Here is a 16,641-nt window from a genome sequence, read left to right on the forward strand (position 1 = left end):
TTTCCCAAAACCATCATTATTAACATTGCACCTGAAAACGCTCGTTATCTAACGCCTGCCTCAGACCAATCGTAGAACAGCTAAGTCCGTCGTTAGATACTGTTTTGCCCTTCCGCGTTACTTTCTACACAGAAGATCTCTGCTAAACATAGAAACACACGGTTCATCCTTCTCTCTGAGACCGCCGATTACTTCGGAACAAAGTTGACTACAAATACAAAGTTGCAATTTCTACCAACAACCAATGTATAAAAAGATCCTTCAAAATGAAAACCGAGATGACAGAATTAAAAGATAAACAGTAGGCCATAGACCTATTTCAATCATATTGAAATACATTTCATGTTCAATCAATTTAGTTACATTATAATACTTGTAGGTTACTGTCTGTAATTTGTCTCAATATAGTTCATGTCTAGCCTAACATGTGTGCAATGATGTGCCAAATCTGTGATTTAGTGAATTATTATCGGGTAAGCCTTAGAATAAGCCTCCTCAATATTTGCGGCCATAGGTGATAATATTTTTCCTGGAGCTGATCCATCGTCAGTATTGTGGAATAATTCTAATGTTAAGGTAAGATTTAAATGGAGAAAGCTGATCCGAGAGCAGCACTCCCTTTCTTTCGACCCCATCAGTATCGACACATGCCTCAATGACGCACTTAGCAAACGTTCTCTCTGCTTGGTGTTTTGGGAAACGCATTTTACATCTTCGGCCGTTGTAGGAAAGATGCATCGTTAAAACACATTTAAGACTAAGTTCCATCACTATCGGGCAACCGGACCCAGGATGGGTTGCCGCCAACTCACTCTAGCTCCTCAAAGTCCACGTCGCTGTTCTCAATGGCGGCCGAGGGGTTGCCGGCAGGGCTGTCCGACGAGGAGGAGAGTGTCCTCAGCCGGTTCTGCTGGTAGCGCAGCGAGCGCTGGCGAATACTATCCCGCCTTGACAGGTACTGGATCATCCTCTGGGCATAGTACGCAGCCGGGGACAACCTACCGAAAAAATAACCGCAGATAGAAGGGTTTAATGGGGGATTACAGCTGTAGGGTTCATAGTAGGCTTGCAAAATTCCAGAAACTTCACCCAAAATTTCAGTTTGTTAACACACCTGGAAACCTAAGGATCTTTTCAACCTTACTCAATGGGTTTTATCCTATCAAAGATGATACCATTTTAATAGGGGTTAAGATTGGTACCTGGCGGGGTCTGGGTAGATAGGGTGTTCTCGGGATCCTCCCATGTCGTAGCGGGAGAGAGAGAGGAGGGAGGACTCCAACAGCCTTCTGTGAACAAACCCACCAAACAATGGATCAGCAAATCATCTCCTCTGCAAAGGGAGTCTATTTGTTTTATACAAATCCAACTATTTGGACAATATAAGTCTATCACGGAAATACTGCGTAAAGCAGACCAGTAGTCACTTGCTGTAATGTTATCATGCCAGAGTGGATCACTAGATAAAGTGAGACAAGTGGTGTTCAGTAGATACCAAACTGAAGAAAACAGTCCGAAACAGAGTGGTACTATCTGAGCTCATTCAATAAGAAATGCTCATTTTCATTTTCCGTTTCAAAATATTTTGCTGAGGTGTGCCCTACTAAACAGGACACTGGGCTGAGCAAAAAAACAACACCGTAGAGACTACCAAGGCCTTTCTCATTACTCTACCTTCTCAGAGAATCCTCATCCGGGTTATCCACAGGCATTTCCTGGCTTAAGGCCTCTGGTGGTGCGTCGGCAGAGCGACTGGAGGTGGCCTGGCGATAGACGCGCTCCCACTGGCCTGTCTCCTGGTTGAACACCAGGCCCACTGTCTGCTCCCCGGGCTGGGCAGAGGACGACGCAATGGTGGGGAAGGGCATGGCCGCAACGTGAGGGCCTGGGGAGGGCTGTAGCTCGCTGGGCTCAGGGGGTTGGGCTACCCTCCTCTCCCTCTCTTGGGGATGGGGGTGTGGATCCCGGCTCCGTGATGATGCATGGGGCTCCTCATAGGCAGGGCTGGGGGGCTGCCGCCAGGGAGAGCTGGAGCCCTCCTGCGTGGAGACAGCGGAGGTGGAGGAGGCTGGGCTGGTGCGCTCCCAGCGTTGGGAGTCGTGGTTGAAGGTGAGCAGGTTGTGGCAGGCCCGGCAGCGGTTCAGGTGGCCTCGGGAGGAGTGGGCGGCGCTAGAGAAGGGAGGGGGGTTGTTCTCAGTAGGGGCAGGTGGGGGTGGCTGGGGCTGGTAGTGGGAGGACACGGAGGGCCCGGGTCTCTCTGGGTCTATGTTGTTGTTGAGCAGCTCCTGCATCTGCTCCTGGCCGCCCTCCCCTCCCCCGACATCCACGCTGGCGGCCCCCAGCGGTAACTCCAGGTCCTGCATGCGGTCGAACTCCATGAAGTAGCGGCTAAGATTGCACTGGAGCACATTGCGGAACGAGGCCGGGTTGCTGCGCGTGCCATCCCAGAAAGGGTGGTGCCCACTGCTGGAGCCCACCCCTCCTCCTCCACCACCACTTCCTCCTCTCTGATTGGCCACAGGGCTGGAGCCAAGTTCGGCTCCCGGCTGCGGGGGGAAGCCTCGTCCCTCGGTGGCGGAGGTGTAGACGGGGGACTGGGAGGAGCCGTCTTGCTGCCGCAGCACTGACAGCAGGCTGACAGAGGACGAGCTGGTCCGGGGGGGCAGCATCCCACCCCCAACACCACCCATACCCCCTCCACTGCTCCCCCCACTTCCGACCCCGCTCTCTGAGCTTCTCATGTTTAGCAGGCTGCGTGTCCAGTCAGGTCCGGGCAGAGGGCGGGATGGGGGTTGGTGTTGGTGGATGGTGGGCGGGGGCAACAGCTGCTGGCTCAGGGGCTGGCTGGCCACGTGGGTGGTAGGCACGGCGCGGTGCAGGGAGCTGCCGGCACTGTAGTAGACTGTGGTGAAGGCCGAGGGCCGCTGCTGGGCTCCAGTGGGCTCTGAAGGCTGCCGGGGCTCCGTACGGGCCGAAAAGGTGGAGGCGTGGGGGGCTGGCTGAGAGGCCACCTGGGGAAGCTCGGGGTGGACAACAGGCCTGGAGGTGGAGGGACTCTCCCCCAGAGAGGGGCTGCGGTTGGCCATGCAGCGGCTGCAGAGGCACACCATGCCCAGGTGCTGGGTGCAACCTGGGTAGGGCAGTCCACGGTCCTGCGAGGCTGGGTACTGGCCCAAAGGCATACTGGGGGGCTCGCCGCTGCCCTCCCCGCCAGGGCGGGACACATCACCCCCAGCCTGCGCACCGGACGAGCGCGATGACAGGATGTGCAGGAAGTTGTGGAGGATTGGTGTGCGACGTACAGGCTGGGAGGGCAGGAAGGAGCGCTGGCGGAAGTGGGGCATCTCCACACTGTCCATGGGGACCTCGGAGTCATCATCATTCTACAGAACATATTAGGGTACAGTCATGTTGAATGTTTAAGGGTATTAGGGTACAGCCATGTTTTTAAGGCTTTGAGAAGATTCTTTCATTTCTAGACAGAAAACAATGTGCCTTATTCCCAACTCAGCATAACGTTCGGGCACTAAGCGACGAATGACTCACCTGCTGGTTGGAGGGGTTCACAATAGCCGTCAGAAGATTGTGCCCCAAAGGATCAAACCTCACCAATCTGACAGAGATGGAGCTGAGATTTTCATAAACTCAAAGATATCCTAATCATAGCAAACCATACAACATGTTCACTACACTGGGGTTGTTGCATGTGAATGGAACATAAATGTTAAGACATTTTGTACATGTTTAAAATCCATCTTCCGAAATATGTGTCACACAGAATGAAATAGAACACAATATAATTGTGCCTAAATGGTGTCCGACCTGACTCTTTCAGTCTCGCTGCCGGTTTTCACCACGGCGAAGGGCTCGGGCCGACTCCAGTCCCAGAAGTGTAGCTCATTGTTGGTGGCGATGAGGAGGAGCTGGGCGGTGGGGTGAAAGGTAAGCGAGGCAATGGCAACGTTGCTCTCTGTGAACCAGCTCTCACTGCCACCCTGCAGAAACAAACACAAGAAGGGGGTTTAATAGAGAAAGAAACAAGAACGGTACGGCAATACTGGATAGAAAACATTTGCCTGATGTTTACGGAATGCGGACTGCTGTGATCAGGGTTTATCAACTAGGCAACCAATAGCAACACATTGAAGATGGAAAAGTTTCCTTATGACGCCTGGAGCCGCAACAAACCAGTCGGACAAAGGCGAGTTCCCTGGGGTACACCTCAACATTTACTTATGTCGAGACTGTGCTGTGTATGCGAGTCTTACAAACTAACATAACAATAAAATATACCAATACAACTTAGCAAGCGGGGACCTGAAACTTGTCCTATTCATCTTAATAGGGGTCTGTCTGTGTTTTAGAAAAGGCACCACTTACATGCAGGTCCCAGATGCGGACCTCTCCGTCAAGGCACCCGGAGGCCACCAGGCCGGGGATGGTGGGGTGAAAGGTCACACACCAGGGTGTGCGGCGGTGGCCCACCAGCGAATGCAGGCACTTTCCAGTCTTCACCTCCGTGATGTAGATGTTGTGGTTGACGTGAGTGGAAGCCATGAGGGTCCTATCAGAGTAGATAGAAGAGGGGGAGAGAGAGAAAACAGTTGCACGGAGTGAATGGTACTGCTCCTGTTATAATGCTAAAGGAAGCCCTGCGTCTCAAATGCTCTCATGAATCGATTCATGCGGCTGGGTCAGTTGAGTTCCTTACCGGTCTGGGCTGAAGGCCAACAGGAACGTGGAGCGAGGGCTATCTGGCAGCTCTACTTTCTGTGTGAGGCAACAAACATCACTTAACGCCAGAGCCTTACATGGAGGTAGCACATTGATTATTAAAAGCACAAAATGACAAACACAGAATAGACAGGTTTTTTAAACTTATGACTTGATTCAAGTCGAATTGTGATGCATTAACTTCAAATTATTAGGGATTTTGAAGAACAGCTCCCAAAAAGACTGAAGATCATAAAGATAAGCACAGGGCATTGTTTCCATGGTGACGAGTTACATCAATGGTATACTGCACTCCAGATCAAAACGCCTACTGCAGCAAGTGGGCAGCGAGAGATGGATCGCCTATTACTATTCCATATCTGTTGCAACTAGGGCTGGGCGGTATACCGTATTTTATGATATACCGGTATTGATGCAGGGACCGGTTTGGGTTTTTCTGTACCGTTATTTGAATGTTTGGTTAGTTAAATGTGATATGCCATGTGTAATGTCCATTTTTATAGTTTACTTCGCTACTTGAGTCGTCTCTCTCCGCTCTTTCTCTCCGTGCCACTTTCCACACAGACCTAGCCACGCCCCCTGTCACTCAAGGGGCGCATTTGATGTTCCTCAACCACGAGACACTTGCGTTCAGTCTGCATGGGCAACGCAGCACATGCAACAACGTTGATGACAACAATGCTGTTTTCACTTTGCTTCTTAATATAACTCTACTAGTGTTCTAGAATGACTCTATTAGTTTGTGTTTCTTACATCAGCAAACAGCTAGTTTGTCATTTCTTAGCAAGTTGCCCTGAATCTTGTGAGACGCTAATTGTTAGATGCTAATAGCTAGCTAGCTAATACAGCCTGATTAACACCAGTGATGGTGTAGACCTAAATCAGCATGTTATTTGTGCAACAGTATCTTCTGAGTCAAAGAGGAATATGCAAAGCAAGAGTATGTTAGCTACATAAGTAGCTAAGAGAAAACATAGCCAAAGCTTATAGGGTCCCCTAGGAAACACTTATCAACACTTTGTTCCTACCCTGTCACAATAACTCCTCCCTGGCATTTTTTTTAGTTGTCATCTCAAACAACACTGTATTCAAAGTGACCACTATTATTTTCTAAATATAGAATTAGAATAGTCATTCTATTTCCATTATTCCAACAGTTTTGCTCTAATCCGCAAGTCAAATCACAATTGCAACATTTGGTTAAAAATAAGTCCTAGATTATTTGCTCATATCGTGCAGCCTTACGTGGCAGTGTGGAAATGATCTGAAATGAGCAGTTGTGTAAAGTACTTAAGTAGTACTTGAAAGTAATTTTACTTAAGTAATTGTTTTTGGTATCTGTACTTTACTTTAATTTTTTGACAACTTTTACTTCACTACATTCCTAAAGAAAATACTGTACCTTTTACTCCATACATTTTCCCTGACACCTAAAAGTACTCTTTACATTTTGAATGCTTAGCAGGACAGGAAATTGCTCCAAATCGCTCACTTGTAAAGAGAACATCCCTGGTCATCTACTGCCTCTGATCTGGAGGACTCACTAAACACAAATGCTTTGTTTGTAAATTATGTTGGAGTGTTGGAGTGTGCCCCTGGCTATCCGTAAATTTAAAAAACAAGAAAATGGTGCCACCTGGTTTGCTTAATATAAGGAATTTGAAATTATTTATACTTTTACTTTTGATACTTAAGTACATTTTACCAATTACATTTACTTTTGATACTTAAGTATATGTAAAACCAAATACTTTCAGACTTTTACTCAAGTAGTATTTTACTGGGTGACTTTCACTTTTACTTGAGTAATTTTATATTCACTTATCTTTACTTTTACTCAAGTATGACAATTGGGTACTTTTTCCACCACTGTAATTGAGTGCAGGAAAGGCAGAAATGATAAAAGTGCTGAAATTTGTTTTGGTTGAAGTTGAATTGAACAGTATAAAACAATCAGAATGGAGAAAGACTCATTGAAATCACTTAGAATGTGTGTTTTGCCACCCTAGGATCACTCACTACTCATAAAGCAAATGTAGAACTTTTATTATTCAAAAACTAAAAATACCATCATACCATCCAATTTTTTTTTTTTTTTTTTTTTTTATTATTATTTTTTTTTTATAAATACTGTGATATAATATTTTGGCCATATCGCCCAGCCCTAGTTGACACCAAAGCAGTTTTGACTAATCTCTTCACTGGGATAGTGGGTCGTCTTTAGCTGTTACCTGACTCTGCCATTTCATCCAGCGGACCTTCTCCTCCACCATCTGCTGCAGGAGGCGCTGGGAGCCAAAGGCCTGCGAGCCGCGCTCCCGGGTGGACAGGATCCGCACAGAGTTCCTTTGATGACGAGAGGCCATGGTTCTCCTCCTGTACAGGCCGGGGCCACACCACTGCTCTCTGCCTGCTCTAGGGAGAGTCACTTCTGCTGCTGCTAGCTCGCCATGCAGAGGCTGGGGAGGGAAGAGAGGGCCAAGAAGGAGATCGTAGTTAGTTGTTGCGGTGGGGTAGGCATAGGTTTTGCACAGGGAAAGGGAAGGGGAAAAAGAGGGTTGCCTAGTAGTTGACTTTATTGAAGTAACAGAGAATGAGAGTTTGACAGAGGACCACATTGTAGATCATGTGCTGTGTGATGTGAGGGGGCAGTTCTAGGCCTGAACTTTATTAGTAGCATGACTGGCGAAGATAGCCGATTATGTAAACTGACAGCTAGAGGCAGCATTCCCCAATGAGTGCTATGGAACTATTTAGGAGATCAGTACTAAGATATTCTGTGTCCTTAAATAAAAACATGCAAGTTTGCAGCTCTCTGGCTAGCATACACATGCAGCCAAAGCTAAAACCTCACATCTGGAAGGTTGCCTAAACAGTGCGCTGTTTTAGAATTTTGTAATATTTTGGTTCCAAATTGGCAAAACAGTACCGCTTTAGCACTCCCTTAACCCATAAGAGTCTAAGCCCCGTCTAAGCCGGGGGATGGGGTGCTACTAAGCTATATGGAAATGTTTTAGAAATGTCACAGCAAGGATAATCTTGCTTTTTGAATTATAAGACTTTTTGAAGTATCAAAAAAACATGAAAAAATATTTGATGAATAATTATTTGGGCCTTACCGCTGTTTGCCCATTCAAACTAATTGAATAACATAATCACTACATGGAACAACATAGTCCCAAAATAAAAATACAAAGGAAGTTTGTTCTGAAGTGTTTATCCTATATCTGAAAGATACAGTTGAAGTCGGAAGTTTACATACACTGAGGTTGGAGTCATTAAAATTCGTTTTTCAACCACTCCACAAATTTCTTGTGAACAAACTATAGTTTTGGCAAGTCGGTTAGAACATCTATTTTGTGCATGACACAAATCATTTTTACAAACATTTGTAAACTTATAATTCACTGTATCACAATTCCAGTGGGTCAGAAGTTTACATACACCAAGTTGACTGTGCCTTTAAACAGCTTGGAAAATTCCAGAAAATTATGTCATGGCTTTAGAAGCTTCTGATAGCCTAAGTGACATCATTTGAGTCAATTGGAGGTGAACCTGTGGATGTATTTCAAGGCCTACCTTCTACCGTGCCTCTTTGCTTGACATCAAGGGAAAATCAAAAGAAATCAGCCAAGACCTGAGAAAAAAAAATTGTAGACCACCACAAGTCTGGTTCATCCAAGGGAGCAACTGTACAAACATTAGTACGCAAGTATAAACACCATGGGACCACGCAGTCGTCATACCGCTCAGGAAGGAGACGTGTTCTGTCTCCTAGAGATGAACGTACTTTGGTGCGAAAAGTGCAAATCAATCCCAGCACAACAACAAAGGACCTTGTGAAGATGCTGGAGGAAACAGGAACAAAAGTATCTATATCCACAGTAAAACAAGTCCTATATCGACATAACCTGAAAGGCCGCTCAGCAAGGAAGAAGCCACTGCTCCAAAACCGCCATAAAAAAAGCCAGACTACGGTTTGCAACTGCACAAGGGGACAAAGATCGTACTTTTTGGAGAAATGTCCTTCTGGTCTGATGAAACAAAAATATAACTATTTGGCCATAATGACCATCGTTATGTTTGGAGGAAAAAGGGTGAGGCTTGCAATCTGAAGAACACCATCCCAACCGTGAAGCACGGGGGTGGCAGCATCATGTTGTGGGGGTACTTTGCTGCAGGAGGGACTGGTGCACTTCATAAAATACATGGCATCATGAGAGAGTATGTGGATATATTGAAGCAACATCTCAAGACATCAGTCAGGAAGTTAAAGCTTGGTCGCAAATGGGTCTTCCAAAAGGACAATGACCCCCAAGCATACTTCCAAAGTTGTGGCAAAACGGCTTAAGGACAACAAAGTCAAGGTATTGGAGTGGCCATCACAAAGCCCTGACCTCAATCCTATAGAAAATGTGTGGGCAGAACTGAAAAGGCGTGTGCGAGCAAGGAGGCCTACAAACCTGACCTCAGTTACACCAGCTTTGTCAGAAGGAATGGGCCAAAATTCACCCAACTTATTGTGGGAAGCTGGTGGAAGGCTACCCAAAACATTTTACCCAAGTTAAACAATTTAAAGGCAATGCTACCAAGTACTAATTGAGTGTATGTAAACTTATGACCCACTGGGAATGTGGTGAAAGAAATAAAAGCTCATTCTCTCTACTATTATTCTGACATTTCACATTCTTAAAATAAAGTGGTGATCCTAACTGACCTAATACAGGGAATTTTTACTTGGATTAAATGTCAGGAATTGTGAAAAACTGAGGCTAAGGTGTATGTAAACTTCCGACTTCAACTGTATAAGAAAGTTTTATTTTTATTTATTTTTTATACATGTTTTTAACACCTTATTTTGGGCACTAAACAGTCTCCATGTATACCTCCATTAATTTTGTTCAACTGGTACCGAGGGACCTTCAGGCGAGTCTTGTGAGGCCCGTGGGCGTCCTAGAGCAAAACATGTACGTGTTCGGGAGAGTCTCACCTTGACACGGAGGGGTCATATTAGGGTGTAGCCCAAAATGTTCGGACGCTACAGACAGAAGTTGGCAGATCGGCTGTACAAACTTCAGACGAGTCCCGAGACGCTTGTGGGGTCATGGAGCAAAACGGAGAACACCACTGTGTTTGTGACAGTCATCTTTCCATAGAAGGGTCATAGTTTTGTAGGCCAAACTATTCGGACGCTAAAGACGATTTTGTGAGAACCGATTTTCGGGATGTCTCATGGTCTGACAAACACCACTCTAGCTCTGTCACCGCAAATACAGAAGTGTTACATAGGCGGACGCAGTGGATTGAGACACATCCAATGCCACAAAAAAAAAAACAGATCTCTCTAGCTTAAAATTAAGGATTTTTAAGGAATATTTTATTATTATGCTAATTAGATTTCCGGGTGGGCGTGGACATCGACCTTAGGGTCGAAACCCCAAGGCATTTTTATCAAGATGATACAAATCTTTACAAGCTGATACTAAACACTTAGTCTATATGTCCGTATTCAAGGAATGCTGATATTTAATCTCTACTGACACTGACTAAACATAGGCCTGGTGCCTAGGTACATGTCGTTATTAAATAGACAACTGCGGGTTTTCAAGGAAAATGTCTGCTCTCAAGCTGTCAAATAGTTCATGGTTGTCGAGAAAACAGGTGAAATACTACCTTTCAAATCACATAAGAATGATCATTCTGACTGCTGAAATGCTCAACTAACAAACAAAATATTAAACCACTGTAAAGGTCTAAACAAGCACCTACAGTATATTTTCAAAATAGTGGCCGACTACCTTGGGAGGTCAGCTTTAGCTTACATTGTTAACCATGTAGCTAGGCTAACTTCAAATAAGAAGTATTGGTAAAATGATGAATATATCTAGCTTATTAACAACAAACAAGAAATTAGCTAGCTAGCTATCTAGCAAATATTTAAGAAAACAGCATGGTACCGCCGTAAATTTGTTTTCAATTTGGATATTGGTTTGATATTCAGAGTTTTCTCTCAATACCTCTTCGATAGAAGATCTTAGCTAGGATGAATAGAGTGATACATGTATAATCTGATGACAGAGATCAACGCAGCTACAGCGTTTTTTTCACACCATTCCATTCAGTCTTAAAAAAGTGACTTTACATTGGTTTCAATGGGGGAATATTATGCACCCATGGCTAAGGGCCTGTCTTAACCTGGCATTTACTGAAAACCTACATTTTGTCTCAATTAAATGATCTAGAGATCTTAAACCAAGGTTATATTTTTCTCACAACAATTATATTTAGAAATGTTATCTAGTTTATTTTTAATTACTTTTATGTAAAATACAAGGTCAAACAGACCTGTGATCTTTCTCACTCGCACGCAACCTACTGTGTAGCCTACTTGCATGTACTTGAGAGCTAAAATCACTTGTAGCAAAGTCACTTTGTTGATTTTGTTATCAACTGACGATATTTGTGGATTTTGATGTGTGCTTGGGGTTATTTTCTTGCTGGAAGATCCCCTTGTGACCAAGTTTCAGCCTTCTGGCAGATGATTCCAGGTTTTTGGCTAAAATGTCCATATACTTGGTAAAGTTCATGATGACCAGTACCAGTGGAAGCAAAATAGCCCCATAACATCAAAGATTCACCCCTATATTTTACAGTAGGTGGTTGCTGGAGTTTCGAAAACAGGGGTGCTGTTTACTTTGACATGTTTTTGTATTACTTGTTAAACAATATCTTTGTCTGTCCAATTGTGTTACTATAAAACAATATACACTGAACAAAAATATAAATGCAACATGTAAAGTGCTGGTTCCATGTTTTATGAGCTAAAGTAAAAGATCGCAGAGATTTTTCATACGCACAAAAAGCTTATATCTCTCAAAATGTTGTGCAAAAGTTTGTTTACATCCTTTGTCAAGATAATACATCCACCTGACAGGTGTGGCATATCAAGAAGCTGATTAAACAGCATGATCATTACACAGGTGCATCTTGTGCTGGGGAAAAATAAAAGGCCACTAAAATGTGCAGTTTTGTCACGCAACACAATGCCACAGATGTCTCATGTTGAGGGGGCATGCAATTGACATGCTGACTGCAGTAATTTACACCAGAGATGTTTCCAAAGAATTGAATGTAAATTTCTCTACCATAAGCCACCTCAAACTTCTTTTTAGAGAATTTGGCAGTACGTCCAACCGGCCTCACAACCGCAGACCACGCCAACCCAGGACCTCTACATCCGGCTTCTTCACCTGTGGGATCGTCAGAGGGAGGGAGTATTTCTGTCTGTAATAAATCCCTTTTTTGGCTGGGCTTGGCTCCCAAGTGGGTGGGCCTATGCTCTCCCAGGCCCACCCATGGCTTCACCCCTGCCCAGTCATGTGAAATCCATAGATTAGGGCCTAATGAATTTATTTCAATTGACCGATTTCTTTACATTAACTGTAACTCAGCAAAATCTTGAAATTGTTGCGTTTATGTTTTTGTTTAGTATAACGTCACCAATTTCTTTTAACATACAATATAGTTCCGTATTTAAATGATTAATGTTATAGTATTTTTTGCTCATTTTTATCAAGGGTGGCAAAAATTTGAGGTGACTGTACATGATAAATATGTACAATATTTGAAAGTATTTTCAGTGTTGGATTTCAAAACCATCTGGATATTAACTATAGAAAATAAGATCTGCATGTGCATTAGTAACCAAAACACTAATATGAAAAATATTTCTGGCGAATCAAACGGGAGGATAAAAAATATATTAAAAAACATGTACTTTGATAGAGATCAAGTTGATCTGTAGCTTATATGGATCGTGAGCTATTGAATATTAGACTCATCACAGGATATATTCATCCAAAATCAGTTAAATAAAAAATTGCATTTCTAATGGGAAGGTCAGTGACCCAACATCAAGTGGTTTTAGGTGTATATGTCAATTGTACTGGAAGCTATTTAAAATTTGATCAGTACGTGAATTAACCCTTTACACTTGTACCCATAAAGGGGTTGAAAATGGCACTGATAAGCACCTATAATGCAACGCAATGGCTATACAGTAACATTAACGTCAGAGCTCAGGCTTCACAGCGCTGTATGGGTTTTGACTGACAGCCGTTCCAAACTTAAGCACTGCACGAGACAAGAAGTTGCCCACATCTATCCCGCAAATTGGGCACATTTTGCAAATGTTTTGTTGTCTAAGTGAGGGAAATACTGTAAATGAAGAGGACTCTATGTATTTTGAAAGATGAGATGTTGAGGATTATAATAAATACCGCTTTGATGTCATACCAGCAAGCCAAACACCTGGGAACCCAAATGTCCACTTCACATTCCCATATCATAAAACATGTCATACACGGTGTGAACATTTATGATCACTATGTTTGATGATTCGTAACAAGATGACATGGCGTCATACCCTGAGTTGTTCTGAACAGAACGAGCCTGTTTATCTATTGTTAAGAAAATTTGTAGCGGAACACGCTCCTGAACGCATTCATGACTCCTTTCTACACGCACCAAAGTTACAATCTGTTTCTCTGAATTGCCTTGTGAAAGCCCAATACTAAGATCATATTCTAGCATTTAGATAGTCATGTTGGCAATAGAACAAGATTTCAAATGATGCCCACCTGACCCAGATTGTGATTTATAATAGGCCGTTGGATTACGTTAACAACAACAGTAATTGTGTGATTGCGGGGATGCAGGTTTGTGTTCCAAACAAAACTACAAGTGTGCTTGCTCTAGTTCCTCAGTGGCACAGCTAGGAGAGCAAAAAAAGAATTAAAATTACAAATAAAAGCACCTTATAGTTGAGGACTCTTCTTTGAGTCATAAAAGTGCATTGAAATTAATTAGGAACTGGGCACACTTGGTGTGTGGCCACTTGGAGACACCAGTTAGTCCTCTCACTCAAACCCTTGTCATTTTTTTGTCTTATGTTGCACCTACCCCAAATTTTCCAGGAATAGTCTTGAATGATCTACTGAAAAGTGTATGTTCCAGATGCGTAGGAGTCAAAATAAGAATACTGGAAGAAAGAGAGACCCACACACTGTCTAAAAAAAGAATAGATCCAAAATTGAGGCTTGAATGCAAAATAAGGATGTTCATTGAAACATGGTACCCCAAAAAATGTATCATAGTGCAAGAAGGTGCATAAATAAAAAGTGAAAACAATGTGTTTTTTTGGGCACCATGTTTCAATGAACATCCTTATTTTGCATTCAAGCCTCAATTTTGGATATATTCCTTTTTTCGACAGTGTGTGGGTCTCTATTTCTTCCAGAGATATTCGTATCATGTATCATTGTATCCAGAGAAATTATTGTTACTTCACATTGTGGTTTTACATCTCTAGTTCACCTTGATAGGACGCTTTTGAACAGTATCCTTGTAAATGGTTCAAATATATCACCCTTAGTAGTTAGCGGTAACTAATAAAAATGCTGGGCCCTTCAGCGACTGGGGGCCCTATGTAGTGTGTATAATCTTCATATAGGGCTAAATTCGCCAATTTGGGTTGGGGCCCAAATTGGCGAATTTGTTGGAAGTATCCAAGATAGTGGAGAGAAGTGGAAATAAAGGCGGTCAGGAGGATTGGGTTGGCCTTGATTTTTTGTGTTTCTGCTGAACAGAAGAAGCTTGTTTTGGAATCTCGGCGAATGGATGACTGTGCTGTGTCATGCTTTGAGCTACGGAGAAGAGCACCTGTCAAGGCATTCATTTCCGGTGTCTTGGAGGAAGTAGGCATCAAAGTGCTGAAGAGTATTCATGGAGCGGTTGATGCATGTAGGATACATTTTTGAGTTGATGGCAAGAAAGAAAAGAGTTTGTCTATTCTTGTGTTTTTTTGGGGAGTCCCTCCCGACCCGAGTTAACCTGGTAAGAGCTTTTATTTCCAGGCCTTTGCAGTGTAAATGGTGTACTGTAGAATGTTTGGACATGTACAAAATGTCTGCAGGTGGAAGGTGTGGAAAAGAAGGTCATGGTGAATGTAATGAAGAAACTGTGTTAAGTGTTGCAACTGTGGTGGAAATCTTCAGAGTGCCTGTCGAGGTCGAAAGAGAATGAAGTTGACAAAGTCAGAGCCGTCCTGAGCATTTCATATGCAAAGGTGATCAAAATGGTTGAGGGAATGAATGATTCTTCTGAGGACTCCATGGAGTTGGATAGGCATTCGCTGCAGAGTTGGCCTCCCACCAGCAGGAGCCAGAGATATTACGTGTAAAGAAGGTGGAATTTGTGATTTTTATGGCAATGGTGATCAACGGCATGGCTAAAGTGGAGGGAAGATTTACATTATCGTGGATGTGGCCGAGCGGTTCCTGGGACTAATGGATTTCTCAAGGAAGGAGTTATCAATGCTGTCGCAAGCAGTGTTACCCTCTCATGCCCAAGAGCCTGGGGAGGGAGCTATTGAAGAAATGGGAGACACACTTTTTTACAAAACTGTCTGGATTACACCCCAAATCACTGTATGGAGTTTGTTTGTTTTACCCTTGGACAGTTGGTGGCGGTAATGCACCACAAACATTGGATGCCAACTTTTGTTTAAACCCCACTGAAGAGAAATGTGATTGCAACAACAAACAAAAAGTGCTTACACGCAATCACCGGTATTGCACTTTTACGATGGTCCCTAACCAACGGGAGCGCCAGAAAGCAGCATATGTCATCCTTGCTGGCTCGGAAAGAGTGGGACCATCGGTAAAAAATATATACAAATAAACTCTCTACCGTCATCCTAGGACCTTCCGTCAGAGAGGTATTGACGACCGTACTCCAAATATCGAAAGTAAAAACCGCTGCGGTCAGCTTGCTAATATTAGCTAACTCAAGACATGGTTATGAAACAACTAGGGCTAACCAACGAGCTAGAAAATGGTCAGCTAATCAACCAGGTAGTCAAAAACAAATGTAGCAAGCAAATATTAACTAGATAGAAAACTCAACTACGTGTCATATTCGGTGGACAAACACACAACCAATCCTTTCAAAACGATAGCTAGTAACCAGAAGCCCAGCGAATTGCAAATGTTTTTTTTCATAGCTTCCGTTAGCTAATTTGTCAGACTCTGCGTGTGTGGCTACCCAGGAAAAACGGCATACTACCAATGTTAACCCGCTAAACTTGGTAAATAGCCAATACAAAAAAAGCTGCTAGTTAGCTACCTAGCTAAAGTTAGCTAGGAGGGGTAGCTAGCAATCCTAAGTGCCAGTCCCGGATATTAGCATAACTACCTAGCTATACAAGCATTTTAACATATATATGAGACTTAACAAACAATCTGCTAAAAGTCTACAGAGGCCATGGCCTACCTTTATTTATTGTATTTCTGTTGAAATTTGTCATCGTAGGCGGACCAACTAAAGCTAGCTGAGACTAGCTAGCTGATTCGCTAGCAAGCAAAAATGTACGGGGAGTACTGGCTACACTTCGCTTTGACACATTCATGCATTTACCAATATGATTGACAAATAACAATCTTATTATACTTGCGATTGATTACATTCATATCCTCTGGAAAAGCTATTTCAACATAATTTCTTGCATGGCGCTAATTCGTTGTGCTAGCTATCCGTCTACTGTTTCCCAGTTTAGGAAACAGACAGTCACATGAGCAGAGCCCAGATCGCAAAGAACACAGAGTGAATCGATGCGCTAAAACATGAATGAGAATATTATTTGCCGGTACCTCTATTTATTTCATAATTTTTACTAAAAGGACTTGTTTTGCAGTCATTTATCTAACATCCTAATGAAAAGAAACCAACTATTTTATTTGTACTATTATTTATATAAATGACATTTGAAATACATTTATTTTGCTGAGGAGGAGTCCCCCTTTCTGTCCAATGAGGTCATTTCTGGAGACTATAAGCACCGCTTTTGGC

General features: G+C 43.3%; 1 protein-coding gene across 3 annotated transcripts in view; it reads right to left on the minus strand.

Annotated features, from left to right (window-relative positions):
• The window catches only part of LOC120054202 (activating molecule in BECN1-regulated autophagy protein 1-like), a 39,010-nt gene extending 22,650 nt beyond the window's left edge, over positions 1-16,360 (minus strand). For 2 of the 3 annotated variants that reach the window (XM_039001659.1, XM_039001658.1), the window contains exons 1-9: positions 16,066-16,360; positions 6,966-7,193; positions 4,712-4,770; positions 4,381-4,564; positions 3,823-3,995; positions 3,547-3,613; positions 1,675-3,383; positions 1,203-1,289; positions 813-998 (exon numbers count right to left, since the gene is read on the minus strand). In XM_039001659.1, the coding sequence (XP_038857587.1) occupies positions 813-998; positions 1,203-1,289; positions 1,675-3,383; positions 3,547-3,613; positions 3,823-3,995; positions 4,381-4,564; positions 4,712-4,770; positions 6,966-7,100 (2,600 nt within the window). In that variant the 5' untranslated portion in view covers positions 7,101-7,193; positions 16,066-16,360. Of the gene's footprint in view, positions 1-812; positions 999-1,202; positions 1,290-1,674; positions 3,384-3,546; positions 3,614-3,822; positions 3,996-4,380; positions 4,565-4,711; positions 4,771-6,965; positions 7,194-16,065 lie in introns of those variants that run through there. The other variant, XM_039001660.1, reaches the window with a different exon arrangement.
• Positions 16,361-16,641: the final 281 nt, after the last annotated feature.

The sequence above is a fragment of the Salvelinus namaycush genome, chromosome 9 (assembly GCF_016432855.1).
Source record: "Salvelinus namaycush isolate Seneca chromosome 9, SaNama_1.0, whole genome shotgun sequence".
Taxonomy (NCBI): Eukaryota; Metazoa; Chordata; class Actinopteri; order Salmoniformes; family Salmonidae; genus Salvelinus; species Salvelinus namaycush.